This window comes from Ornithorhynchus anatinus, chromosome 1, assembly GCF_004115215.2.
Source record: "Ornithorhynchus anatinus isolate Pmale09 chromosome 1, mOrnAna1.pri.v4, whole genome shotgun sequence".
NCBI lineage: Eukaryota > Metazoa > Chordata > Mammalia > Monotremata > Ornithorhynchidae > Ornithorhynchus > Ornithorhynchus anatinus.
In genome coordinates this window covers 128,421,218-128,447,271 of record NC_041728.1, presented here as the reverse complement: position 1 = coordinate 128,447,271, position 26,054 = coordinate 128,421,218, and the positions used below count along the sequence as shown (strand labels likewise).

At 48.8% G+C, this 26,054-nt stretch overlaps 2 protein-coding genes across 6 annotated transcripts in view; one reads left to right on the top strand and one right to left on the bottom strand.

Moving 5' to 3' along the window:
* Positions 1–19,790, top strand: part of MYO7B (myosin VIIB) — a 143,368-nt gene extending 123,578 nt beyond the window's left edge. Inside the window, exons 38-48 of the mRNA XM_029074169.1 lie at positions 972–1,125; positions 2,393–2,548; positions 4,605–4,710; positions 6,437–6,550; positions 6,798–6,885; positions 9,146–9,252; positions 11,471–11,656; positions 12,878–12,994; positions 13,611–13,694; positions 15,728–15,847; positions 18,435–19,790. Coding sequence (XP_028930002.1) covers positions 972–1,125; positions 2,393–2,548; positions 4,605–4,710; positions 6,437–6,550; positions 6,798–6,885; positions 9,146–9,252; positions 11,471–11,656; positions 12,878–12,994; positions 13,611–13,694; positions 15,728–15,847; positions 18,435–18,524 — 1,322 coding nt within the window. The 3' untranslated portion in view covers positions 18,525–19,790. The remainder of the gene's footprint in view (positions 1–971; positions 1,126–2,392; positions 2,549–4,604; positions 4,711–6,436; positions 6,551–6,797; positions 6,886–9,145; positions 9,253–11,470; positions 11,657–12,877; positions 12,995–13,610; positions 13,695–15,727; positions 15,848–18,434) is intronic.
* Positions 19,791–20,422: 632 nt separating this feature from the next.
* LIMS2 (LIM zinc finger domain containing 2) overlaps positions 20,423–26,054 on the bottom strand; it is an 81,721-nt gene continuing 76,089 nt past the window's right edge. For all 5 annotated transcript variants that reach the window (XM_029060311.2, XM_029060322.2, XM_007670304.3 and 2 more), the window contains exon 10: positions 20,423–24,014. In XM_029060311.2, coding sequence (XP_028916144.1) covers positions 23,867–24,014 — 148 coding nt within the window. In that variant the 3' untranslated portion in view covers positions 20,423–23,866. The remainder of the gene's footprint in view (positions 24,015–26,054) is intronic.

Genomic DNA, 26,054 nt, shown 5'->3' with positions numbered 1-26,054 from the left:
TCAGAGTAGCTGGCAAAGTCCTCAGGAATGAGAGATAGGTGGGGACACTAGGGGATTCAAGAGGGAGTTAAAGGTCTGGAATAGTTGGTGGAGACACTGGGCAAAAAGGTTCCTAAGAAGAAGCGGTGTTGCTGGGCAGAAGAGAGGACAGAGTTACAGCAGGTAAGGACAAATTACAGATGGCCAAAGTCAATCTGAAGCCTGGATTTTTCCACCAGCCATGCTCAGTGGCACCAGAGCAGGATCCAGGGCTGAGGGTTGATAGTGTACGATCCGTGGAAAAATGGAGGACAAAGGAGCCAAGTACTGTGGAGAAGGTGGAGTTGAGGATGTTGATTTGTGCAGCACGAGAGGGGAAGGTGGCCTAGAAGAAGTCAGGCAGGGCGTTGTCTAAAGATTGGTGGGTTCTGAGTGTTGCAGAGGACAGTTTTTTGGGGAAGGTGTATGTGGGAGACACAGCGTATTAGAAGGTTGGGGTCAGATTGTGGGATTTTGAATAGATTAAATTCAAAAAGGTGCACAGATGAGATCCAAGGTGGTGAGTCGGGTGGAACGGAAGGTTGCAGAGTTGAGATAGAAGGTGTTTTGGGGATGTTTGCCTGGGTATCTATGTCTTATAACTGTAAAACCCCTTGTCCAACAGCAGACCTTACCCTGTTGCTCTTTTCATCATCACTGGGAGGCAGGCCAAAGGTGACCTTCATTGGCCTAGTTTTGAGACAAGAAAAGATGCCCCTGAGAGGATAAATGGTTTTGCCACAGTTACTTGACGACTGGCAAGACCTGTCTCCTCGAGCCCAATTTACTGCCTTGTGATCGTTGAGCCAAATGGCTACTGAATCCACCAAACGTGTAGGGCCAATTTGTGACCCTGGAATAAAATGTGGCCCAGAGGAATCTCAATCCAGGGCCACTCCTCTTTTCCCAGCGGGTTCCTCATTAGCATCTCTTTTCCTGAACTGGTCCCTCACCTATCATGAAGTACATGGGAGACTATCCCTCGAGCCAGGCCCGATCCCCAGTGGAGCTCACCGACCAGATTTTCACCGCCGCCATCTACGAAGACGCCTTGAAAGACGAAATCTACTGCCAGATCCTGAAGCAGCTGACGGAGAACTCCAACAGGTAGGCGGGCTGGGCGGTTGCGCCTGGCGTCCCTTGGGGCTGATTGCCAAAGCCATGCAGATGGCCTGGGATCGTCCCAGAGCGGAGCGCTGGCTGCAGGACTGTGTCAGAGCCCGGTTCCCAGGCGAGCGTCGGGACTGGCAGCTGGACATGGGGAATATCCCGTAGGGCCATGGCCCCTCTTCTCCCTAACTGCCTGAGACATGAGGCAGGTCAGAAGGCAGAGCAGGGATGGGGAAGCCACAGCGCTTCTCTGGGCTCTCAGTATTTGGAGCCTCCATTGGGCACGCTGGAGGAGGGGCGAGAGAGAGGTTCTGGGCATTCCCAGGACTTCCTGATGCTGGGAGACAGGTTTTCCCTCCCCCAGTACCTTTAACGGCATCTTCTAGAGTTCATGGAGTCCCTATCATTTCCCCTCCCCTCACGTCACTCCCTAGTTCCACAGCCTCTGCTCATTTTTCCCGCAGTCGCTATCAGGCCCAGCATCCTTTGCAAGGGAATAAACCAACCATTTAGTCATCCTCCTTTGTAGTCCTCTAATCTATTCACATCCAGCGCCCCCTGCCCCCTCAACCCCCCTTCCCAGGGGTATTTCTACATGAATCTACTTCTACACGAATCCTCAGGGACCCTCAGACTCCCCCATGGAGTCATCCTCCAGAGGGTCACCTCCTTCTGAAGAAGGAATGAAATGCTAAGTCTGTCCCAGGCGGTTCTCCTCTGAAGGGCCTTTGAAGCCCAGACATTAGAGACTGAATAACTAACTGACTGATGAGGTCACCCCCCGGGCCCGGATTCCCGACCCCGGGGACGGGCTCTGGATCGGAACGTGTCCTAAATCATAGTAGCGGTTTAGTCTGCCGCCGTAACTCGCGTGACAACTGGAATTCCAGTCGGTAGGCATTCCAGCCAAGCCTGGGTCTTAAATCAGAGCTCGTGGCTATTCGAGGGCCATCATGAATATTCACGAGCCCAGTCCCCTCCATCATGTGCCCCGTGGTGTCTGGCATCCAGGTTGCTCTTTGGTCTCTGGGAAGCGGGGCCTCATTCGGTGAAGCTATCCCACTCCCATCGGTGAGAGGAGAGTTCCCCCAGCCAGAACCCCTGCTCTTGACCCCCGTTGGCAAGAAGCAGCCTTCCATCCCGCTCAGACACTTGGAGCGCATACCAATGGTAACCCTGTAAGGTGCCCTTCATCCCAGGTTCTCCCCCACGGCAAAGCTGCCGTTCCCGCCTGATGCCTGAGGGCAGTGTCTTGTGCTTTCAGTTACAGCGTGGAGCGTGGCTGGCAGTTGCTCTGGCTCTGCACTGGGCTCTTTCCGCCCAGTAAGTCTCTGCTGAAACCCGTCCAGAAGTTCATCGACACCCGGCGCAAAAAGCTCCTGGCCCCGGAGTGCGGCCGCAGAATTCAGAAGGTGATGAGGTAAAGACCTGGGCGCTGGGTCCTTCCCCCGGCTCTGTTAGTCAGTCGCTGTCCAACCCGAGCTTAGATTTTTCAGAAGTTGAACACCAGCTGGGGATACCGAACTTTTTGGCTACTGCCTCCTCCTCCTCGCATTGGTTGCTAGTGTTTTGGAAGAAGCCAAGGACATGTGGAGTGAGGAAGCTCACTGATCTTTTGAGGAAAACTTCCATCTCAGGAATTTCAGCTCAAGCCAGGGAAGATCCCATATAAATAATAATTAAATAACGATCGTATCGATTAAGTGCTTACTATGTGCCTGTTTTGTTGTCTGTCTCCCCCTTCTAGACAGTGAGCCCGTTGGTGGGTAGGGATTGTCTCTATCTTAGTACAGTGCTCTGCACACAGTAAGCGCTCAATAAATACGATTGAATGAATGAATGCCAAGCGCTATGCTAATCACCGGAATATTTCCACAGTAATCTCTCTGAGCCTCAGTTGCCTTATATTACACTGTGAGGCCCTTGCGGGACGGATACTGTGTCCGATATGATTAAGTGACTTGCCCAAGGTCACACAGCGGGCAAGTGGCAGAGCTGGGACCAGCTGGGTCTCCTGGCAGTTTCCTCTAGGCCACGTTGACGGGTAAGCCCCTCAGAACTAGGTAGTCCCAGTAATGGGGCTCACCAGAGCTTCAGCTTACAGGCCCGCGGCACTGAGACTCAGAACAGAGTCGAACAGGTACGCGAACGACCCTCCAAGGGCTTTCTCGTTTGCTTTCGTGGGTGGTTTCCACCTTGGGTCTTCAGCCCATGGGGAAAGCCTGGGAGTACAGCCCTCCAGAAGCACACACTGAAGCCTTCTTGCTGTTGCCTCCCCAAATTGAAGGTGAGCTCCTGAAGAAGCCCCGAGGCAGGCTCAGGGTGCCGCCCCCGCATGACTTCAGTCCGTCGGGGCACCGACGAAATGCCAGAGGGAAGGCGGCCCGAGCTCACCAGACCGAAGGGCTGATCTTGGATTTATTGAACTCTGCTGAATGCACCCTTTATGCAGCTGATATGTGGGAATGGCTTCTGCTGCAGCTAGACAAATACAGAATGTAAAGAGCTAAAAATAGCCCCATGAGCAAACGGTTGGCAGTTTACCCCTCTCACCCCCCACCCCCATCCCAGACACGAACCGTCTCTGACAGAGATTTTGTTATAACTCATGTAGGGCCGTAAATAACCGTTCTTCATATTCGACAGAGATGCTGCTGCTGGTGTTCCCTGTCTGTGTGTCGGCGGTGCCTAAAGAAACCATTGTGTACACGTAGCGACGACTGTCCCCACACAAACACAGACAGCTCTTGTGGGCAGAGACTGACTCATTTTTTAGGCTCTTCCTCTGAGACTCACGATCAGCCTGAAGCCTCCTGTGCCAAAAAGAGTCCCCAGGCTCGCTATAGGCAACAGTGCCATACGTATCCCACAGCCAGAGTGCAGATGGAAAGGCGAGCATTTAAAGTCAGTCGGTCAATCTTATTTATGGGTAGTCAATCTTATTTACTGAGCGCTTACTGGGTGCAGAGCACTGTACTAAGCACTAGAGAGAGTACAGTGCAACACATGAGCCCACATGAGTTTACAGTTTAAAGGGGGAGACAGGCATCAATATAAATAAATATATTACAGAAATGCATATGTGTTGTGGGGCTGGGAGGGAGAATGAATAGAGGGAGCAAGTCACGGTGACGTAGAAGGGAGTGGGAGAGGAGGAAAGGAGGGCTTAGTCAGGGAAGCCCTCTTGGAGGAGATGTGCCTTCAATAAGGCTTTGAAGTAAGAGAGAATAATCGTCTGTTGGATATGAGGAGGGAGGGCGTTCCGAGCCAGAGGCAGGACGTGGGAGAGAGGTCGGCAGCAATGTGCCGTCTGTTTTTACTCTGATGCTATGTTAAGACTGTAAATTCTCTAGGCTAGGAGATCTCTCAGCACACAGCAGGGAGCGGTGTTTAGGTAAGCTCTTAACAAATCCTCTTTGATTAAGTAGTAATGATGACGTGATATTAATGAAGCCCTTCGTGTTGGTCTTTTCCAGGGTTGGCCCCCGAAAATGGCCTCCCCACCTCATGGAAGTGGAGGCTATCCAGAGGAATTCCACGAAATTCTCCCATAAGATCTTCTTTCCAAATGGCACAGAAGAGGTGAGAGTCTTTATCCTTCATGGTCTCTGGATCACCAGTGTCCTCCAGGCCCTGGAGCGAGAGCCGGTGGCAGCTGGGCTTGGTTGGCCAGTCTTTTGGGTCCCAAGATAGTTTGCCACAGGCAGACTGGTTCAAAATGGAAACTGGGGAAGCTGAAAACTTAAATTGTGCTGCTTCCGTGTCTGGGTAAGGGGGCTGATATGGCAGGAGAGGGCAGGGAGGAGGTGGCCTGGCCCGATTGTTCCATTGGATGTCTGCTATCCACTGGACTAGCTGCACATCAGCATAAATCATGCACACCTCATGGCCCGAATTGGAAGTGAGCCAGGGTCACTTCCGAATCTCCTCAGGCCTGTTTCTAGTTTGGCTCGGGTGGAGAGGCTGAGGTCCAGAACCTGTACTCGGTAGGGTGAAATGCCAGTCAGGAGTAGGGCAGGCTTGATCAGATCGGTTCCCCCAAATTCTGAGTCTGTGCACTATTGCCTAATCGGAGTATTGGGAATTTGGTTTGGCCAAAAGTCTCTTGTCAGTCAGTCATTTGTATTTATTGAGCACTTACTGTATGCAGACCACTGAACTAAGACCTTGGAAGAGGGCAATATAACAATAAAGAGACACATTCCCTGCCCACAGAGAACTTACATTCTAGAGGGAGAGACAGACATTAATATAAATAAATCTTAAAAAATCATGACACCCCTAACACTGTAGAGAAGAAGCAGCGTGGCTCAGTGGAAAGAGCCTGGGCTTGGGAGTCAGAGGTCATGGGTTCGAATCCCAGCTCTGCCACTTGGCAGCTTTGTGACTGTGGGCAAGTCACTTAACTTCTCTGTGCCTCAGTTACCTCATCTGTAAAATGGGGATTAACTGTGAGTCTCACGCTGGACAACCTGATTATCCTGTATCTACCCCAGCGCTTAGAACAGTAGTCTGCACATAGTAAGCACTTAACGAATACCAACATTATTATTATTATTATAAAATCCATGGTCGATCCAAAAGCACAGTCCTTCGTACTAGAGCTGCTCGTAAGGAGCAAAGCTTGGTTTGAGTGTCACTTCCTTTGTCCCTGCCCCATACCATCCCTGGGTGGAGGTGCTAATGAGTATGGAAACGGGCAGAGTGAAGGAAGAGAAGCAAGCAGCCTGGAGAATTGAGATCTGGCCAGGCTTCAATTCTTGCTTCAGATTCCTCGCTTCTCCCTGCCATCAACTCCATGAAGCCGATTTCACGTCTTCGTCGGATGTGAGCTGGCCAATTTAGCATCTCCAGGCAAGCTGGTGTCTCCAAGGGCCTTCAGATGCCCGCCAGTCCTGGAGTTCCTGCACTCTAAACCATCCGCTCCCTCCCCGGACAAAGCCCGGGGCCGGTGTGGCCGCCCTAAGCAGTGGTTCCCGAACTTGGTCCGGGAAGGGCTGGCCCGGCGTCCTGCTTGCTAAAGCCTCTGCCCTCCTGCAATCGGAACCAGGACCATGGGTTCTTCCAGGGTGCTCAGAGCTGAGCTGAGGGACTCGCAGATGTTAGCTGTCTTCTTTAGTGTTGCCCTGAAAAGGCAATACACGGCGAGTTATCGGCTGCTTACGCACCCAAGCCTGGGCTTCCTCATCTTTGTAGTGTTTCTCCAGTTCTTTGCAGATTGTCTACCATGTGTTCCGTCCTTTCCCATCCTCCACTCCCTTCATTTCCAAACCCGCCGTGCCTGATTGTGCGGCCTGCTGTGTTTCAGACTTTTGAAGTGGGAACGAACACCAAAGTGCGGGATCTGTGCCAGAACATCAGCTCCAAACTGCAGCTGAGCTCCTGGGATGGCTGCAGCTTGTTTGTCAAGATTTCCGACAAGGTGATTACTGGATGGAGGGCAGGGCCAGGGTAACCCTCCAACTGAACCTGCACAAACTATCCCAACTTCCTTCCCTTAAAGAGCACCCCTCCCTGAACCCAACCCCAACCCGCATCCAACCCAAGCAGGCAGAGTATGGGAAAGCACCCCCTCCCATTCGAACACGTTCAGCCGGGACCCTTTGGGCTTCGACTGTCCTGACAGTCTCAAAATCCATCACCCGCTGACAGCTTTATCTCCCTTCCAGGTCATCAGTCAGAACGAAGCCGATTTCTTCTTTGACTCGCTGAGGCAGGTCTCTGACTGGACTCAGAAAAACAAACCCGTGAAGGATGGTAAGGAAGTCGAAGGAGAGCCGGGGCCTACCCCTGCTGCCAGAGATCGTATAATTATGGGGCTAGACGAATGCTACCGGGGTGGGGATTTCCTCCGTGCTGACAGAGAGGGTTTGGAAAGTTTGAGATTGGCTTGGTTTCCCTAAAGATGTTCCAGGGCTCCTTTCCCACCCCAGTTGACAAACCCTCTTCCCTGTTTCAGAGGCTGGCAGCTTCAGGGTCTTCTTTCCTGAGTTCTAATCCCAGCTCCGCCACTTGTCTGCTGTGCGACTTTGGGCAAGTCACTTCACTTCTCTGTGCTTCATTTACCTCATCTGTAAACTGGGGATTAAGACTGTGAGCCCCAGGTGGGACAGGGACTGTGTCCAACCTGATTACCTTGTATCTACCCCAGCTTGGCACATAGTGATTACTGGGTGTAAAGCAATGTTCTAAGCAGTGGGATGGATACAAGACTAATAAGTAGGACACAGACTGTGAGCCCCATGTGGGACGGGGACTAAGAGGGAGGAGGATTTAATACCCATTGTGCAGATGAGGGAACTTGGGGCAGAGAGAACTTTAGTGACTTGCCCAAAGTCACGCAGCAGGAAAGTGGCAGATCTGGGATTAGAACCTGGGACCCCAGACTCGCGGGCCTGAGTTCTTTCCGCTTCTCACGTTTAGTCTGTCTCTAAACCCTGCCATATTTCCCAGATCCTTCCAAATGGCCACTGGCCTGGTTTGGGCTCTCATTATCTTCTGTATCAACCTCCTGCTTCCATCTATGGCCCAAATCGTACTATGACATTATTCTGCATGAGTCTGTAGAAAGTTTACCCACCTCCCTCTGCATCAGTCAGAAATCTCTGCCCATTGGTGTCAAGATGTGTTTTCTTACACATCAACTCTTATCATGCAGGCCACGTCATTTGCTCCTCCTTATCTCACTTTCTCTTGCCTTTCTTGCCACTGAGCCATTGCTTAAAACCTTCTTCCTGCCTGAAAAATTCTGTCCTCTTTCAAACCTGCTTGACCGCATTTCTCCACCGATATAGGGCCTTCCTGAAATCCTACTTCATTCTGGAAGTATTCCCTGTTGGAATTCCTCCATCCCACATCCACGTCACTCCAACATCCACCTTAACACTTTATGTAAATAGTGATCTATATATAATCAACGTGCCCATTAGTCAGGGGATGTGTCCACCAACTCTTTTGTATTGTACTCTCCCAAGTGCTTAGTAGAGTGCTCTGCACACACTACACACTTAATAAATACAAATGAACGAATGACTGTGAGCCCCCTGGGGTACAGGGACTATGTCCAACCCAATTATCTTGAATCTATCCCAGCGCTTAGAACGGTGCTTGGCACATAGTAAGCGCTTAACAAGTATGGTGATTATTATTGTTATTGTTAATTGGCAAATACTTTTGATGCTTTTAACAGGCCTTTGGAAGAGGCCAGTTCAAGGTATAAGTATTAGTGCTGGGTAAATCAGATTGAGTCTCTCCCTGCTACAGACCTGGAAGAGGGGTGGGACAGAATTTGCCTGGAGTAAGCCTGGGGAAAAGGTTATTTGCAATGGTACTGTATTTCAGTCCCTGGTGCTGCAGCCTAGATCGTCCATCCATATTTGAGTCTGAGGCTCTGAAGTCCATTTGGTTGATGGAATGTCAAGGTTTGGGGCTTCTATTGTGTCACCATACCACAAATTCCTGGACATAGACATAGGGCCTCTATAAGCTCGTCGTCGTGGACTGGAAGCATGTCTACCAACTTTCCCAAGTGCTCAGTACAGTGCTCTGCACACAGTAATCGCTCAATTAATACCAACGATTGGTTAATCATAGCTGAGGTGCCAGGGTAATTCCAGTTCCTGAGCTTCCTGAGAGGGCTGAAGAATGAAGGGCAGGTCAGTTATCCTTCGGCATGGGTGTTGCACACCTGAAGACCATCATGGTAAAGTAGAAATCTTGGCCAGCTCATGCTCCGTCTAGACGGATGTACGAAAGAATAGTCTCTAATTCCTCAACCATGATACATCTAAAGCACGTAGTGAAAACACATATTATGGCAGAATTGACTGCACATTCAGGGCAAAAGGTGTGAAAAGTCAATCGGTCGTATTGAGCGCTTTCTGGGTGCAGAGCACTGTACTGAGCACTTGGGAAAGAAAAAAACGAATATAACAGGGCTGGTAGACACGTTCTCTGCCCACAGTGAATTTACGGTCTAGAGAGGACTCTAGTTACATCAACACTGTTGTTTCCTCAGGGGCATTGCTGAACTTGCCGTACACCGTGCACTTCATGAGGAAACTCTGGCTGAACGTCACTCCTGGGAGAGATCTGAATGCTGACACCATCCTCCATTATCACCAGGTAGCTGATTCCATGAGGTCCCAAAGCAAGGAGGGAATGCCTGTTGCAGGCATCCTTTGGGGCCTGTGCATAAATCAAATACTGCATGCAGGCTCCCGGTTCTGAAGCAGCGAGGCCTAATAGAACGAGCGTGGGTTTGGCAATCAGGAAATCTGGGCTGTAATCCTGGCTCTGCCACATGGCCTCTGTGACCTGGGGGAAGTCATTTCTCTATTCCTCCGTTTCCTCATCTATAAAATGGGGATTTGGTACTCCCTTCCTCGTGGACTGTGACCACCCCCATGTGAGACAGGGACGGTGCCCAACTTGATTATCTTGTATCTACCCCGGCGCTTAGTAAGGTGCTTGGCATGTAGTAAGTGCTTAACAAATCTGACAGTGATAATTATTATCATGTCTTTTGAATGAGTGGTTTGTCCATCATTTAGGGTGGGAGATGCCCTCTTAGCTAGGGCACAAGTGAGAAGGACTCACATAAGAGCTGTGCCCAGGACAGAAACCTCAGACCCAGCTCTTCCCAGAATGATATCAACCAAAGTGAGCCCAGACCCAACTAGAAGATGGTTTGAACTCAATTTAAGAGACTGAATTACTGCACAGGCTGTGATTGCCTCTGGGGCTGCAAGCAGAGGAGTCCCAGCAGCCAAGGAACTATCCACCCAAGTGCATTAGCAGACCATCTGCCCTGACCATCTGCCCCTGGGAAGCAGCGTGGGGTAGTGGTTAAGGCCCGGGCCTGGGAGTTAGAGGTTCATGGGTTCTAATTCCACCTCCACCGCTTGTCTGCTGTGTGGCCTTGGACAAGTCACTTCATTTCTCTAGGCCTCAGCTACCTCATCTGTAAAATGGGGATTGAGACTGGGAGGCTCACGTGGGACGGGGACTGTGTCTAACCCCGTTTTGCTTCTATCCACCCCAGCGTTTAAGCCAGTGCCTGATACATAGCGCTCAACCAAACCACCATTATTATCATGACCCTGAACCCCTGGAATAAAGGTACTGCCGAAGGCTACTTCAACTCAACCCCACAGTTTTGCCTGTGAAAGAGCCCCACCCTGCAGGAGCCTTGGTTGATGCCCGAGAGCGTAGCACCCTTGGGCTGGAACAGGCTTGTCATCCTCAATCAGTCAATGGTATTTATTGAGTGCTCACTATGTGCAGAACACTGCACTAAGCATCTGGGAGAGTACAGTATACAAAAGACATGTTCCCGGCCCATAATGACCTTAGATTCTAGAAGGGGAGGCAGCTGTTAACATAAACGAAGTCCCACAGCAGATTAATGGCTGAGCTGGGATTAGAACCCAGGTCTTCTCACTCCCAGGCCCGTGGTCTTTCCATTAAGTCACGCTGCTTCTCTAGTGCCAGGACTTGGCAGATGTGAAAATGAGCATGTTCTCAAACTATGCTGTGGCCAGAAATCACGTCTCCTCTATCTGCTGCATTCTCCCAATCCTCAGTACACTGGTCTGTACACAGTAGGTGCTCACGTTCTATTCCTTGGTTTGTATTTTTTTTAATGGTATTAATTGCTTACTATGTGTCAAACACTGTTCTAAGTGCTGGGGTAGATACAAGTTAATCAGGTCGGACACAATCCCTGTCCCACATGGGGCTCACCGTCTAAGTAGGAGGGAGAACAGGTATTGAATCCCCATTTTACCATGGAGGAAACTGAGGCACTGTGAAGTTAAATGACTTGCCCCAGGACAAGCGAGTTAGTAGGGATTAGAACCCAGGTCCTCTGACGCCCAGGCCCGTGCCCTTTCCACTAGGCCACGCTGCTTCTCGTGTTGGTTTGCATGAACTTCCAACTCCAAATTTCTCAAAGAAAATGAGTCGGTCACTTGTTGCAATTCTCTTCAAACCCAAATTTAGGGCGATATAGCCCACTCGAAATTCACAATAGGTTTCTAAATCGGTGAAATCAGCTCCCAGACTGAGGTAGAAATAAGACACGTGCGCACATCTACCTTACCAGAGAGGGAAGAAGCGGAAGGAGACAGATGCTCTTTGGCCTGACTGGAGGGAGGCAGAGATAAGGGAAGGTGTCTGAGAAGGCGTCAGCCTGAACGGCCCAGTCCCTCCTCGCAGCTGGTGGGTGTCGGTCATGGGGGGCTTCCGCCGTCGGCTTGGTGCCGCCGCGGAAGGGGGACAGAGTCCGGCGGGCTCAACGTAGGCACGCGACAAGGATTTTCACCACCCCCGTCTCTTTCAGGAGCTGCCGAAGTACCTGAGGGGATTTCACAAGTGCTCACCGGACGACGCCGTCCTACTCGCCGGGCTGATTTACAAAGTCAAATTTGACGCCGACAACTCTCAGCAAGCCACCATTCCCAAAATGCTGAAGGACCTAGTGCCGGAGAACCTGATCCGCCTGATGGCTGCCGAGGAATGGAAAAAGGTGCCTATTTCCCTTGGGATTTGTTTCTCACGCTGGGTGAGCCAGGCTTTTCCATGCTGCACTGGGGCCTGGGATGGCTGGGGTCTCCGCCCACCACTGCCCCTCAGAAGGTCATTAATCAGTTGCTATTTGGGTGTCTTTCTACCCTCAGCAGGTTGCTGGGTCACTCAGTAATGCTAATAGTAGCGGTATTTATTAAGCATTTGCGGTGGGCCAGGCACTGGTATTAAGTGCTGGGGTGGATAGAAGCAAATCGAGCTGAACACAGTCCCTGTCCCATATGGGGTTCACAGTCTCAACCCCCATTTTACAGATGAGGTAACAGAGGCCTAGAGAAGTGAAGTGACTTGGTGGCAGGACCGGGATTAGAACTCATGGCCTCTGACGCCCTTTATACTGGAACTTCTAGAGCCTGAGCCTGGCCCCAGAGGAGTTGAGCAGCGTGGCTCAGTGGAAAGAGCCCAGGTCTGGGAGTCAGAGGCCATGGGTTCTAATCCCGGATCTGCCGCTCATCAGCTGTGTGACATTGGGCAAGTCACTTCACTTCGCTGTGCTTCAGTGACCTCATCTGGAAAGTGGGGATGAAGATCGTGAGCCCCACGTGGGGCAACCTGATCACCTTGTATCACCCGCAGAGCTTTACAACAGTGCTTTGCACATAGATAAGCGCTTAACAAATACCATCATCATCATCATCATCATGAGCGCTTACATGGATGCAATTGACAGGGAGGAAATGGGAAAGGATTAGGGTTGCTGTGGCCAACAGATGGCCTCAGACCAGCAAAGAAATATCTAAGGTGGGTGTGTAGGGACTTTCAGGGAATCCATTCCCTCTTTCAGACCCTAGGGTCCCAGTTAGGGCAGGAGGTAGTGAATTGTACCTGCCCTGGAAGCTATTATTTTGAATAAGCCAATTTGGGCTTCAGAAGTGTGCTCACGAGCATGGTGACTTGTGCTGGGTCCTCTCCGCTCTCTCCATTTCACCCTCCTGGAGGAGTGCCAACGCTTTTCGATCGGTCCACCTTAGAAATTTTGTAATGTCCAGGTGTGAAGTCGGACTTCGATTTTGAAAGCCATTCATAGGTCAGAAGCCACAGTTCCTGTCCCCCCACTACCCCGGGGCCAAATTTGGCTAAATCTCAAGACCTCAAGTGTCCTTCACAGGCCCTAAGATGAGGAAATCATCACTTTTTTCACTCAGATCTTTTTTCTTTCCAGAATATTATTCTCGCCTACAACAAATATTCAGGGAAGACTGTGAATGAAGCCAAAATTGCCTTCCTGAAGTATATTTCCCATTGGCCAACATTTGGGTCCGCCTTCTTTGAGGTGAAGGTAGGTCTGAGCCTTTACTCCCTAGTCAGTCGACTCTCACGGTTAAGACTAAGGCAGCCCATAAGTGTCCGGATTGCTCCACCGCATCATTTCTCCTAGCCAAAAGAGAAACCCACGTGGACCAAAAATCTGGCTTCGTTGTGGAACTTTATTAATGACTGTGCCAAGTACTTCTTTCATGCCAAGTTCCCAGAATGTGTACCCAGTAGAGTCCAGTGACCCCAGCCTTCCTTCTAGTGAGGCAGGGGGATGTAGGGACTCACTCAGGTAGAGTTTGCCAGAATTGTGGCCCCAGAGAACTCATAAGTCTTTCAAGTAAATGAAATTATTTGCCAGCCAACTGTGTGGAAATAACTCAGCTGCCCTGAAGGTTGTGGGGCTGGCTTCCCTGATCAAAAAAATGTTGGAGGCATTAGTGTCCAGCCTTCATTTTCCTATACTGAGGACTCATGCAGTCAGTCCTTTTGGCCCCACTTCTCCCGAGCTCTTTGCCGATGAGGTACTCTAGAGGAGGGAGATGGGGGTAGGAAGAGAGAATTATTACTTTTGTTTCTCAGAACCCGTGGCTTCTCATCATTACACTCCCCCTCTCTCCCTTGTGTGTTCAATGTTTCAGCAAACTTCAGAGCCAAATTACCCTGAGATAATACAGATTGCCATCAATAAGCACGGAGTCTTGCTGATCCACCCGAAGAGTAAGGTAAGAGGAGATCTGCTGCCATGGCAGTGGAGAGAATTTAGGAATAAGGCCGGGGTGGGGGGAGCCTTCTGTGGTAGGTCCCAGAGTTTGTTAGTTAATCAGTTATATTTATTGAGCATTTACTGTGGACAGAGGTCATCGACCTAAATGCTTGGGAGGGTCCCAACTCTATGATCTGCTTATATCCACCCCACTGCTTAGTACAGTGTCTGGCACATAGTTAAGTGCTTAGATACCATTATTATTATTATTGTAGACACAAGCCCTGCCCCTCAAGTGTCTTACAATCTAGTGGGTTAAACAGACGTTAAATGAAATTACAGCTCTGTGGATACACTACCAGAACCATTGCAGATGGCAGTGGGGTGTTCTGGGAGAGATGTGCCCGTGGAGTCGCTACGGGTTGGAAACGACTTGACAGCACAAGACAAGACAAGGGGAACCAAATGAGTGTAAGAATAGGTATATAAGATGCGGTAGTGGAGATCGAAGTGCTTAGCAGGTATGGACTTGGGTCCACAAGTGACATAGAAGGGAGGGAGAAGAAGATGGGGAGATGAGAGATTAGACAGGGAGGCTTCCTGGAGCAGATAGGACTTAAATGATGGGGAGAGGGAGGTCCAGGCAAGGCATGAGTGAAGGGTCAACACTGAGAGAGATGAGAGCAAGTCACAGAATGGTTTGGTATTAGAGGAGTGAAGTGTTTGGGCTGGGTCGTAGTGGGAGAGGACCAAGGATAATAGGTGAGGAGAGAGTGATTCAGAGCCTTCAAACTGAGGGTGAGGAGTTTTGCTTGATGTGAAGATGGAGCGACAATCATTGGAAGTTTTTTGAAGAGGGAGAGTGGTGGTTTGATTTTTTTTTTTTCTTCAGGAAAATGATCTGGTCAGCAGAGTGGAGTATGGGGTAGAGAGGCAAGAGACAGGAGGCAGGAAGGACAGTGAGGAGTGATGCAGTCGTAGAGGGGGGATGGAGAGGAGGGGCAGATTCTAGAGGTGTAAAGCAGAAATCAGCAGGGTTTGGTGACTGAATACATGGTAGCTTACCTCACTCATCACTGGAAACCGGTGGCTTGCACTCTTTTGTGGGCAGGGAATATGTCTGTTCTATTGTACTTTCCCAAATGTTTTGCACTTTCTTGGGGGCAGGGAATGTGTCTGTCATATTGTACTCTCCCAAATGCTTAGTACAGTGCTCTGCACATAGCAAGTGCTCAGTAAATACCTTTGACTGATTGGCTTGGTGATTTGGGATGGAGGACAAGGGTGGCATTGGGCAAGTCAAGTGGAATTCTGCGGCTAATGAAGTTTGCAAATAGTATTCAAGAGCGACTCTGCCGGGGGGGGGGCGGGGGGAGGGTCTCCCAGCCACATAGGACTGAATTTAGGACTCTGTCTCAGGCATTCCCTGGAAAGAGCCAAACCGGTATTTCCGACAACCTTACCTGCCTGATCATTGGCCTACCTGTGGCTTCAATCAGAGCAAAAGGAATAATAATAATAATGTTGGTATTTATTAAGCGCTTACTAAGTGCAAACCACTGTTCTAAGCGCTGGGAAGATACAAGGTGATCAGGTTGTCCCACGTGGGGCTCACAGTCTTCGTCCCCACTTTACAGATGAGGGAACTGAGGCACAGAGAAGTGAAGCGACTTGCCCACATCACAGAGCTGACAAGCGGCCGAGCCGGGATTAGAACCCATGACCTCTGACTCCCCAGCCCGGGCTCCTTCCACTGAGCCACGCTGCTTCTGTGAGCAGTGGGGAGGGCCCCAGGAAAGGTTGGAGAATTGTAGCTACCACCCCGGGTCTTCCCAAAGGGCAGCATATAGTCCCAGCCCCTGGAGAGAAGCAAGGCGGAAGGTCACCAGTCAATCAGTGGTATTTGCAGAGCACTTTACTGAGCGCTTACCGAAGCCCACACGGGCCTCACCGGGGACCCACCTGCAACCCTGGCTTGGAGGGCTGAAGGAAGACGCCGAGCAACTGTGACTTTCTGCCATTGTGTTCATCTCTATGGGATTCTCCCTGCAGGAACTCCTAAACACCTACCCCTTCAACAAAATCTCCAACTGGAGCAGCGGCAGCACCTACTTCCACATGATGATCGGAAACCTGGTGCGGGGAAACCGGCTATTGTGCGAGACCTCTCTGGTGAGTTGGGGCTGACAATAAGCAGAGTTGTGGTACTGGTTTAGGGTTTACTCTGTGCCAAGCGCTGGAGCCGTTACAAGATAATCAGATTGAACACGGACCCTGTCCCACGCAGGGTTTACGGTCTAAGCGGGTGGGAGAAAAGGCATGGAACCCCTATTTTGCAGATGAGAAAACTGAGGCACAGAAAGGTTAAGTGATTTGCCCGAGGTCACTTAACCTTAGCAGCTAAGTGGTAGAGTCTCTGATTTTCAGGTCTGTGCTTTTCCCTCTAGGGCCATTCTGAGTCTCAAATACTCCTCCTCGTCCTCTCCTACTGGGGAAGCGGGGGAGCCAAGAGCCTTGATCAGTGCCCCCACCCAATACTCAAATGCATTCCCTCCTCGCCTCCCCACTCACGTTAGGATCATGGGAAAGATATCTAGCCTCTCTGTGCCTCAGTTTTCTCCCCTCCATTAGTAAGGATGGTAACAATCTATAGTATTCAAGAGATAAATAGTAATAGCAATAGTATTTAAGTGCTTCCTGAAAAAGAATTACAGGTGGGAATGAAACACAGTCCCCGACCCTGATTACCCAGACCCTTTGCTTATTCTGCTTCCCTTTGTGGTGGTCATTTGGTTCTCTCACTGCACATTAATTGGGGAAGCAGCATGGCATAGGGGATAGAGCATGGGCCTGGGCAGCAGAAGGTCACGGGTTCTAACACCGCTCTGTGTGACCCATGGCAAGTTGCGTCTTAGTTACCTTATCTGTAAAATGGGGATTGAGACTGTGAGTCCCACATAATGTAATGTTGGTATCTGTTAAGCTCTTACTATGTGCAGAGCACTGTTCTAAGCGCTGGGGTAGATACAGGGTAATCAGGTTGTCCCACGTGAGGCTCCCAGTCTTCATCCCCATTTTCCAGATGAGGGAACTGAGGCACAAAGAAGTAAAGTGACTTGCCCACAGTCACACCGCTGACAGGGGGCAGAACCGGGATTCAAACCCATGACCTCTGGCTCCCAAGCCCGGGCTCTTTCCACTGAGCCACGCTGCTTCTCTGACAGGACAGGGATTATTCATTCGATAGTATTTACTGAGCACTTACTATGTGCAGAGCACTGTACTAAGCACTTGGAATGGACAATTCGGCAACAGATAGAGACAATCCCTGCCCATTGACGGGCTTAGAGTCTAATCGGGGGAGACAGATGGACCAAAAACAAGACAACTTAATCACAATAAATAGAATGAAGGGGATGTACACCTCATTAACAAAATACATAGGGTAATAAAAATATATACAAATAAGCACAGTGCTGAGGGGAGGGGAAAGGAGAGGGAGGATTATGTCCATCTTCATTTACTTGTATCCACCCCAGCACTTAGAACAGTGCCTGGCACATAGTAAGTGCTTAACAAATACCATCATTCTCCTAAGGAGAGGAGGTGAAACTCAAATGAGTCTATTTGCATCTCTGGGGAGAACGTGGTTGAGCTATTGCCTAAAATTGCTTTTAGGTTAGGTGTGGGTTCCTATTACACAAACTGAGGCCAGGGCGAAGAAAGAATGGATAACTAAAAGGCCACTCTAGTCGATGGTAAAATAATCCTATGATGAGGTAAGCAGAGATGTGGGGAATTATTATTCATATCCTAAGAACAACATCCTAAGATACAAGGTCCTGTTTGAAGTAGAGAAGCAGCGTGGCTCAGTAGAAAGAGCACAGGCTTAAGAGTCAGAGGTCACGGATTCTAATCCTGACTCTGCCACCTGTCAGCTGTGTGACTTTGGGCAAGTCACTCAACTTCTCGGTGCCTCAGGTACCTCATCTGTAAAATGGGGATGAAAACTGTGTGCCCTTGGGGGACAACCTGATTCCCTTGTATCTACCCCAGCGCTTAGGATAATAATAATAATAATGTTGGTATTTGTTAAGCGCTTACTAGGTGCAGAGAACTGTTCTAAGCGCTGAGGTAGATACAGGGTAATCAGGTTGTCCCACATGAGGCTCCCAGTCTTCATCCCCATTTTCCAGATAAGGGAACTGAGGTACAGAGAAGTAAAGTGACTTGCCCACAGTCACACAGCTGACAAGTGGCAGAGCCGGGATTTGAACTCATGACCTCTGACTCCGAAGCCCGGGCTCTTTCCACTGAGCCACGCTGCTCCAATAGTGCTCAGCACAAAGTAAGCGCTTAACGACTACCAACATTATTATTATTATTAACCCCCAGATTATCAAGAAGCAGAGCAGTCTCACCTGGAAGACCCCTACTCCTGTCCCAATCTCCCTCAGCCCCATTAGCACCAGGCATAAGACCAACCTCACCGTGCACCCTGGAGTTTCTGTCGAAACCAGGAACGAGTACCAGCCTGGACCCAATCATGCCTCCTTCCCTGTTTCATGGGATGCCATTCTGTGGTCATCTGAAAGACTCGCAAAGCTGAGGTTGGAGGGAAAATTCTGTTGGGGTACAAATAAATGTACTATCTGTCATGGACTCTCCCCAGCTCCCAGAGGCCTTTGGAGGAGACAGAGGCCATTGTTCTTGTTTGCCCACATTGATTCTGCTGTATTTGGTTTTTTTCCACTTTCAGGGTTACAAAATGGATGACCTACTGACATCATACGTTCAACTCCTGATGAATGCAGTGAATAAGCAGAAACATTCCCATACTCCTCTCTAAGGCCGAACAGAGTCCTTGATCGAGGAACTCACCTCCATTCCCCAGCGTGCCAAACAGCTATTTCAGGTTTCCAGCGGTCCTTTGCTAACTCTTCTGGCTTGCCTGTGGGAGCACAGGCTGCGGTCTTCACGGGAAACAAAAATGAGCCTCCGTCCCCGGGCCATCCGCCTCTGTTTGCTACGGATTCCCCTTGGGCAAGGTTTTCAAAACCCCAATTTCAGGGTCAAGACAGTGTGAATCCTCTAACTTCTAGAACTGAACCCAGTGTGGAAAACAGACCGGAGAAGTTGTTATTCCCTTTCTGTGCTCACAAAAAGTAAAGTGTTTTACTTCATTTCCCCATGGAAGTCAAGCCAGCCAGTTAATGCCTTCACAGCAAGATGGCCTGAAGCACTGGGGAAAAATCCAGACAGCAAGCCAGCAGGTGAACCACCACTAAGAGAGAAGAAAAACCTTGCAGAAAAAGAAAAAAAGCACAAAACCTGATGTCGTCTACTTTCATTTCCCTCAGCCTGCAGAATGTCTCAGCCACAGATTTGGATCTGCAGGTCCTCGGGCTGGGGTCTGAAAATCCAGTAGGCGCTGACTGGATCCCTTCCTTCCCTTCTTCCTGGTGTCTAGGATTCTTCAAATCCAAGCACCTGGATTATTTAATCTCACTGCTTCTCTTTCTCATTGATCCACCCAGGCATCTTGTTTATCTGGGGACCATTTGGGTGGAAGTTTGCCCAGCCTGTGGTTTCTTTACCCAAAGCTTTTTCTTTTTCTATCACTAGACCGTCTACCCAAACTCCTCCTCAGGGCTAGAAGGCAGGCAGGCCAATCACGGGGTGGGTGGGTGCATATTTCAAATTTACACTGAATCCCTCGAGAGGAACCAGAAAGGCTGCGGGCTTTCATGGCGCGGCCCACTTTCTTGATCCAGTTTGCTGAAATAAACACCAGGAAAAGTCTACCTTCTTTAAAACAAAAACTTGCCAAGTCTAGAAGTAGTTAACATGCACCAAACTTTCCAAATGATCTGAGCCCGGGAGAGATGAGAGCCAAAGCTCCCAGAGTACTTTCGGTGCCAGTAATGGATGTCTTGATCTCCAGCACTGAGATGTTAATTACTGAATTAGATGACTCAGTGTTGAATTTAATTCATGTCAAACCTCTTAGATGAAATATCTGAAGAAACTTTTCTTGTAGCAAACAAATCCCTGAAGCCAAAATATGTTGTTTCCAATTTTTAAATAAACATTTGAATAATGTGAATTATGTTGACATTTATAGTCTGCTGATTACATGAACCTCTGACTCACGATGACTTTCAGTACTTATTCAATTTTTTCCACACAGCACATACTCTCTATGCTCACATAATCACCGTATAAACAGCTTGTACGATTCCAGCTGTCAAGGAATAAGGCAAAAAAGTATATCCCATCTATTATTCACCTCAATATAACTTGGTGGGTGGATGGGAGGAGAATCGATGACAGCAGGCTATCCAAACAATTGCTTGCTGGAGGGTGAGCTGAAATTGGGAAACCAAAATTAGAGGAAACCTTTTGAAAGAGAAAACAAAACAGATCTCAGCCAATGCTGAATCTCCCTGAACAACGGGAGGCACTTGCCACATATAGACCAACATGGTACAGTGCAATCAAGAAAGAGTAGCTCTTGAGCAAATGCTTTCAAAGGATCATGAGAAAAAGAGGTGAGAGCAGACACAACACCCAAAGAAAGGACCATCCCTGTAGGTTCACGATGGGGTCAGGGCTATTATGTCCCACAATGACTTATTCAATCACACAAGCATCCATGGGTGAATTTTACCATCAGTGGACAGTATCATCTTGGAGTAAAAAGGACAGATTAGAGAGAGAGAGAGAGAGAGAGATCACACGGAACAATTTTCATTCTTATACACTTTTATTGTGATGAGCAATTATAATTGGCCACAGTTAATTTTAAGTGCACTGTTAAATGGGTAATACTGGTGCATAAAGCAGGAGCACATTGGTTCCAATAGCCTCCGACTTGGACAGTTCCAGGCCACAAGCCAAAATTAACAGACCCACTATTCACGGCAGGCTCGGTTCAGACTGAACCTAAGAAATCATCTTGACCCTCTCCCTGTGATGGTGATTCTAAGGGGCCTATGATTTTCCTGTACGAAACACATCAGTGAAAACCGCCCAAACTGCTTCTTGGTTGAAAACATCCATTTCCACGCTAAACCCCAGTGCCAGCTTTGCCCAATAGAAAGATGTGGCAGACGGATACGCGACTGAGCAACAGAAGGCCGTACAGAAGTCTTCTTCTTTAGAGGGGGAAAGACGCAGAGTGTAATCCAAACTGATATCTGCTCATATTTGGCTTGAAATTAGGTTAAAAAAGCATCTAGTGTTCCCTTTGGGTAATGAGACACACACACATATATATTTCAGGTTTCTGAAGCACTGCCATTTTCAAGTGTAGTCAGTGAGTATTGGTGCTTTATAATATATAATATATATATATATATATTATGTATATAAAATATAGACTTTAAAACTATAAAAGTTGGTTGCGTGACAGCAGATTTTGGTATTAAAAAAAAGGTATTCTAAATTAGCTGGAGCTGGCCATGGAAATGACCAAACTGTGTCTGGCTGCCCATCTGGATAGGGTGCATCGGAATGTGGATCTTATGCGGGCTAGAGTGACCACTGCCATTGAAACGCGTCGCTGCCGAATCAAAACGGTAATGGGTCATTCATTTCCTCACAGGAACAGTGGAGAGTGCCCATTGCTATTCCTGGAGATCTTCTTGCCCCCTCATCCTCCCCCCTCAACATCGTCTGCAGACTGTAAGCTCCTCTAGGCCGTAAGCCCATTGTGGGCAGGGAGTGCGTCCGTTTGTTGTTGCCCTCTACTCGCCCAAGCCCTTAGTACAGTGTTTGGCATACAGGAAGCGCTCAATAAATATGATTGGCTGACTGACCCCTCACTTTAGGAGGGCAAGAACTCATCTCAGAAGAAATTAGCCTGCTCTCCTTTGGGAAAGTGACCAACCTGCTTTTGTTTTGAGATGTCTCTTCTCTGCCTCTTGAGGCCTTTTAAACTCAAATGGCTATGTATTCCGATTTATCCAGAACTCTGCAAGGGAGGATTCTTTCAACTATCACCCAAATCACTCTGGGTGGTTTGGCCAAAACTCTAAGGGGGCCCAGGGTAATAACTGTTCTCCTAGAGAATAAGACATCTAGCAACTTGGATCAAGGAATTGGAACACCGCCTAAGGAGTATCAGCTGCTATGGGATCTAATTGGACGTCGACCTGTCTTCTCCTCCTCTTCAGGGCCCTGGAGAACACCGGAAGGCAGGTGACTCTTACAGGGTCATTCCTCTATCCAACCCAGATGGAAGCATTTACAATCAGCAAGAGAACAAGATTAGCGGCGGATTTAGATTCAGGCCACCAAAATATGTGATTACAGCGTGGCCTAAATGATTAATCCTTTCTTTGATGGTGTTTACGATGGGCTGGAGTGATACCACCACATCCAGAAGTGTTAACTGAAAGAGATTGTCGGCTCGTTCGCTGACCAAAGACAGCTGGGAGATTGGGATTGGGAGAAATTGAGAGAAAGTGAGCATTAGGATTGCACCCTGAGGGAGGGAGAGAGCTGAGCATTCCACCAGATGAGCAAAGGTTCCTCACCTAGGAGCCAGGGAGCATTTTGACAGGAAGAAACAGAGACAGTCAAGTTTCAACTCCACTATCTAGATGACAACGGTAGCTTTAGTTTTCAGGAGCAGTCTCATTAGCACAGGTGAGAGAGAAGGGGTCAAGCTGATCCTTGAATGGCCTGAACAATTCTGAAGTGGGTTTCTTCCTCACCTCAGAGCTGAATGTGAAGACTCCCCAACTGAGCCCAGCGGATGCTTTGCCAGTTACTCATATAACTCAGTCGAACAAATATTGCTTGGGCCAATTAAGAGACGTGCTCATAAATCCAGCCTCTCACATTTCAATCTTCCATGCAAGATTGCAATACAGTTGTGCTCATAAATGTGTGTCTCCTAATAAAAATAATATCTAGACTTGAAACGGTGCTTTTATTTTGCCAAAGCGCTTTTCCATTACTGAGCTATTTTGGCCTCGCACCATCCCTGAGAGGTAGGGAGATGAGGAAACTGAGACACAGAGAAATTAACTGACTTTCCCCAAGGGCAAACAGCAGATCGGGGCCGAGCCGGGATCAGAATCCAGGCATCCTGCCTCCCAGACCCATGCTCTTTCCACTAGACCATCTGCTTCCACGATTAGGCCAAGAGCCCTCCAGCCTAATAGCTGGGACTCCCTGGAGGCAGCCTGGGCCACTCAGCTGACCAAGGGTGAGGAGATGCGGGAGGTGGTGGAAGAACCTGAAATACTAACTGTCAATCGGCTGCTGTCACGCTCTTGGGGTAGCCTTGATGGCAGAACTTAGGGGCTGTAGACAGGGTGTCCCTGGCACAATCCAAGATTGTTGTTAGATTGGTCCTCAGGCCCCAGCCAGATTTTACTCCAAATGAGAAATGATCTCCAAAAGGACACCTGCTCTAGACAAACCAGGCCAGTGAGGATAATTCAATCTCAGTTGGCATTTTCCGACCAAAGTCCAAAGAACGGCCAGGGTAACGGTGAGATAGCTACCTTTTCCCGAGCTAGTGAATGTCCTCGATTAGAGAGGGCAGGCCGGCGGGGGCTTCCCCAGCTCCTCTGCCGAGTCTCGGTCCTCCAATGCTCAGGACAGTGAAGAGGACATTCACCCATCAAGAAGCTGGGCCGCTTTTCAAGCCCCCGGGCAATCCCCAAAACCAGGAGGCAACAGCAGTACCATCAAGATATATGTAGGATGGGGTTCTGCAGCCATCTCAGGTGTCCAAATAAATGGCTGGAATGAGGGACTTGGCTTCCCACTGAAGTCCCCCGAAAATTTCAGAGTTAGAAGAGGGAAGACAACCTCTCCGGTCATCTTGCCCGCCAAGAGCAGTTTCCAAGCTGCACCGAAGCTCATTCCACATACGCAGGGATAGGGAGGGATTTGGAAAGGAATGGCAAATGGCTTAACCACTAGGCTAACACCTGTGCCCATTGCCAAAGTGAGCTGCCAGTTGCCCATCTTGCTCAAGTGGCTTTTGTGGCTCCCTAATTAAAGGCCATTTGCAGCGGCAGGGGGGGCGGGGAACCAAGGTAAGCATAGCTGGAGGAGGCACTATTTATGTTTGATTCATTTTAGCCGATTTCGACAGATACCTCTACTCCCAGGAGCTGCAGGCTGTGAGGAGAAGATGAAGGCGCAGTGAGGAGGACAGTGTTGTTTGGTTCAGGCAGAGTTTAAGTCCACAGACTTGGGATGAGCTTTCCTGGAAGCCAGCTCAGACAGCTTCTTCAGGCGTTTCTTCAGCTCCAGTGGAAATCTCTCATAGCATTTCTTGCACACTGGCTTCATGTCAAACTCCACAAACTTGTTCCTTTTGGAGAAATGGCAGACCGTTAGACCCGCCGTTCTGGCAGCGTCGCTACTGAACAGCGTCATTATAATCCAACGGGCAGTTTTCCCTTCTAAGGCTATTTTTGGCAATCTTCTCTTTCAGTTACTTTCCAGAGATGTCACACGGGTCTTTTTGATTTTTTGTAGTTTTATCGCTGGGCACCTTCCCTCACATTGTCAAGCATTCACTGTGTCTGCCTGGAAGCTCTCCTTGACTGACCTCACCAGTTCTCCAAGTTGTCAGCTGCACAGTGTTCTAGCCGCTCTTCCCCTATATACTCTTAACATTATTCGATTTATTGGGACATATCTATAGTGATCCTTTGGGTGGCTTTTTGCCCCTATCACTTTTTCAGTTCTGCCACTCATCGACTTGGGCATGTCACTTAACTTTTTTGTGCCTGTGTGCTCATCTATAGAAGGGGGATTAAATACCTGTTCTAGCTCCCTCTTAGACTGTAAGCCCCAGTTGAGACAAGGACTGTCTGACCTGATTATCCTAACTGTACCCCAGTGCCTACCATTATGGTAGGAGCAGTATGGCCTAGAGAATACTTGAGGAGCAGTATGGCCTAGAGAAACGAGCACTGGGGTCAGAAGGACCTGGGTTTTAATCCCGGCTCTGTCAGTTGCCTGCTGCCTGACCTTGGGCGAGTCATTTAACTTCTCTGTGCCTCAGTTACCTCATCTGTAAAATGGGGATGGAGACAGAAGAGCCCCATAAGGGACAGGGACTGTGTCCAACGTGATTATCTTGTATCTACCCCACACTTAGTACAGTGCCTGGCACATAGTAAGCCCTTAACAAATACCATAAAAAAGCACTTAACGAATGTCACAATTATTGCGATTGAAGGTGGAGACTGAGTCTCTTTTAACATGAACTCCCATGCTCCCATAAAAAGTGCTATTTACCCTGAGGGTACCCAATAAATACTCGGCTCGCTGACTAATGACTAGCTAAAGAGGTAGGATCAATCAATCAATCAGTGGTACATGTCGAGCATGCACTTTGTGCAGCATCACAAACAACCAAGTTGCAGAATGTAGCCGGGCTCCTAGCACTGAAGGTATGTCCACGTCAACCCAGCTTCATTAGGCAGGGCACACGAGGCGAACAAACGACAGCAGGAGATCCAAACAACTGCTAAATGACAAGCAGAAACTGGGGAATCAAAAGCAAGGACAGAAGGAACATTTAAAGGGCATAAAAATGCAAAGCCTCAAACCACGCTGCATCCAGCTGCAATCTGAAAGTCCCTGTCCGAGGATAGACCGGTGTGGTGCACTGCCTCAAGAAAGGAGTGGCTCTTCTTCAGCAAAAAAAGGAGGAGGGAAGCAGCAGGAGATAAGGAGGCAAAAGCAAAAATGGCACTGGGTGCCATAAATATCAAACATGACAACACAACGAGGGGAAGCCTTCTGGAGTAGATAATAGGTCAGGATTATGGGTCCCACATTGGCCTTTTTAGTCAGGTGGGTGCTGATATGTGACTTGCACCTTCAGTGCCATCTAGTTAATTTTCCCAGTAGCTAAGGCCCAAGGTCATTCTTACCGCTCCTCCTAGAGAAGCCAATAAGAACTGAGAGGTACTCTTATTTCCCATAATTCAGAATCCAGACTTTGTTTTGTGCTTATTCAGAATCCAGTAATGCAGGGCTACTCATTTAAAATCTGCTCCTACTATCTGCCACTAAACAGTTCATTTTTTTAGCTGACAAAACAACTTTGAAAAAGCTGAATTTCCACTCCTCGGGCAGAGGCTTCTCCTCATCCCCAGAAAGCACCTGGTAATGTTAGGAAAACTGCCAATTTCTGCACCTTCCAACCTACGCAAGAAAACCTCCAAGAAGATCCTATCGGAAACATTTTGTAGGAAAATTCCTAATTATGTCATCCTAAATCTGTACCACTAATGCTCAATCATATTTACTGAGTACCTATGTACAGAACACCATACAGGGCAGGCAATATATTGGACACATTCCCTGCCCATAGTGAGCTTACTGTCTAGAAGGG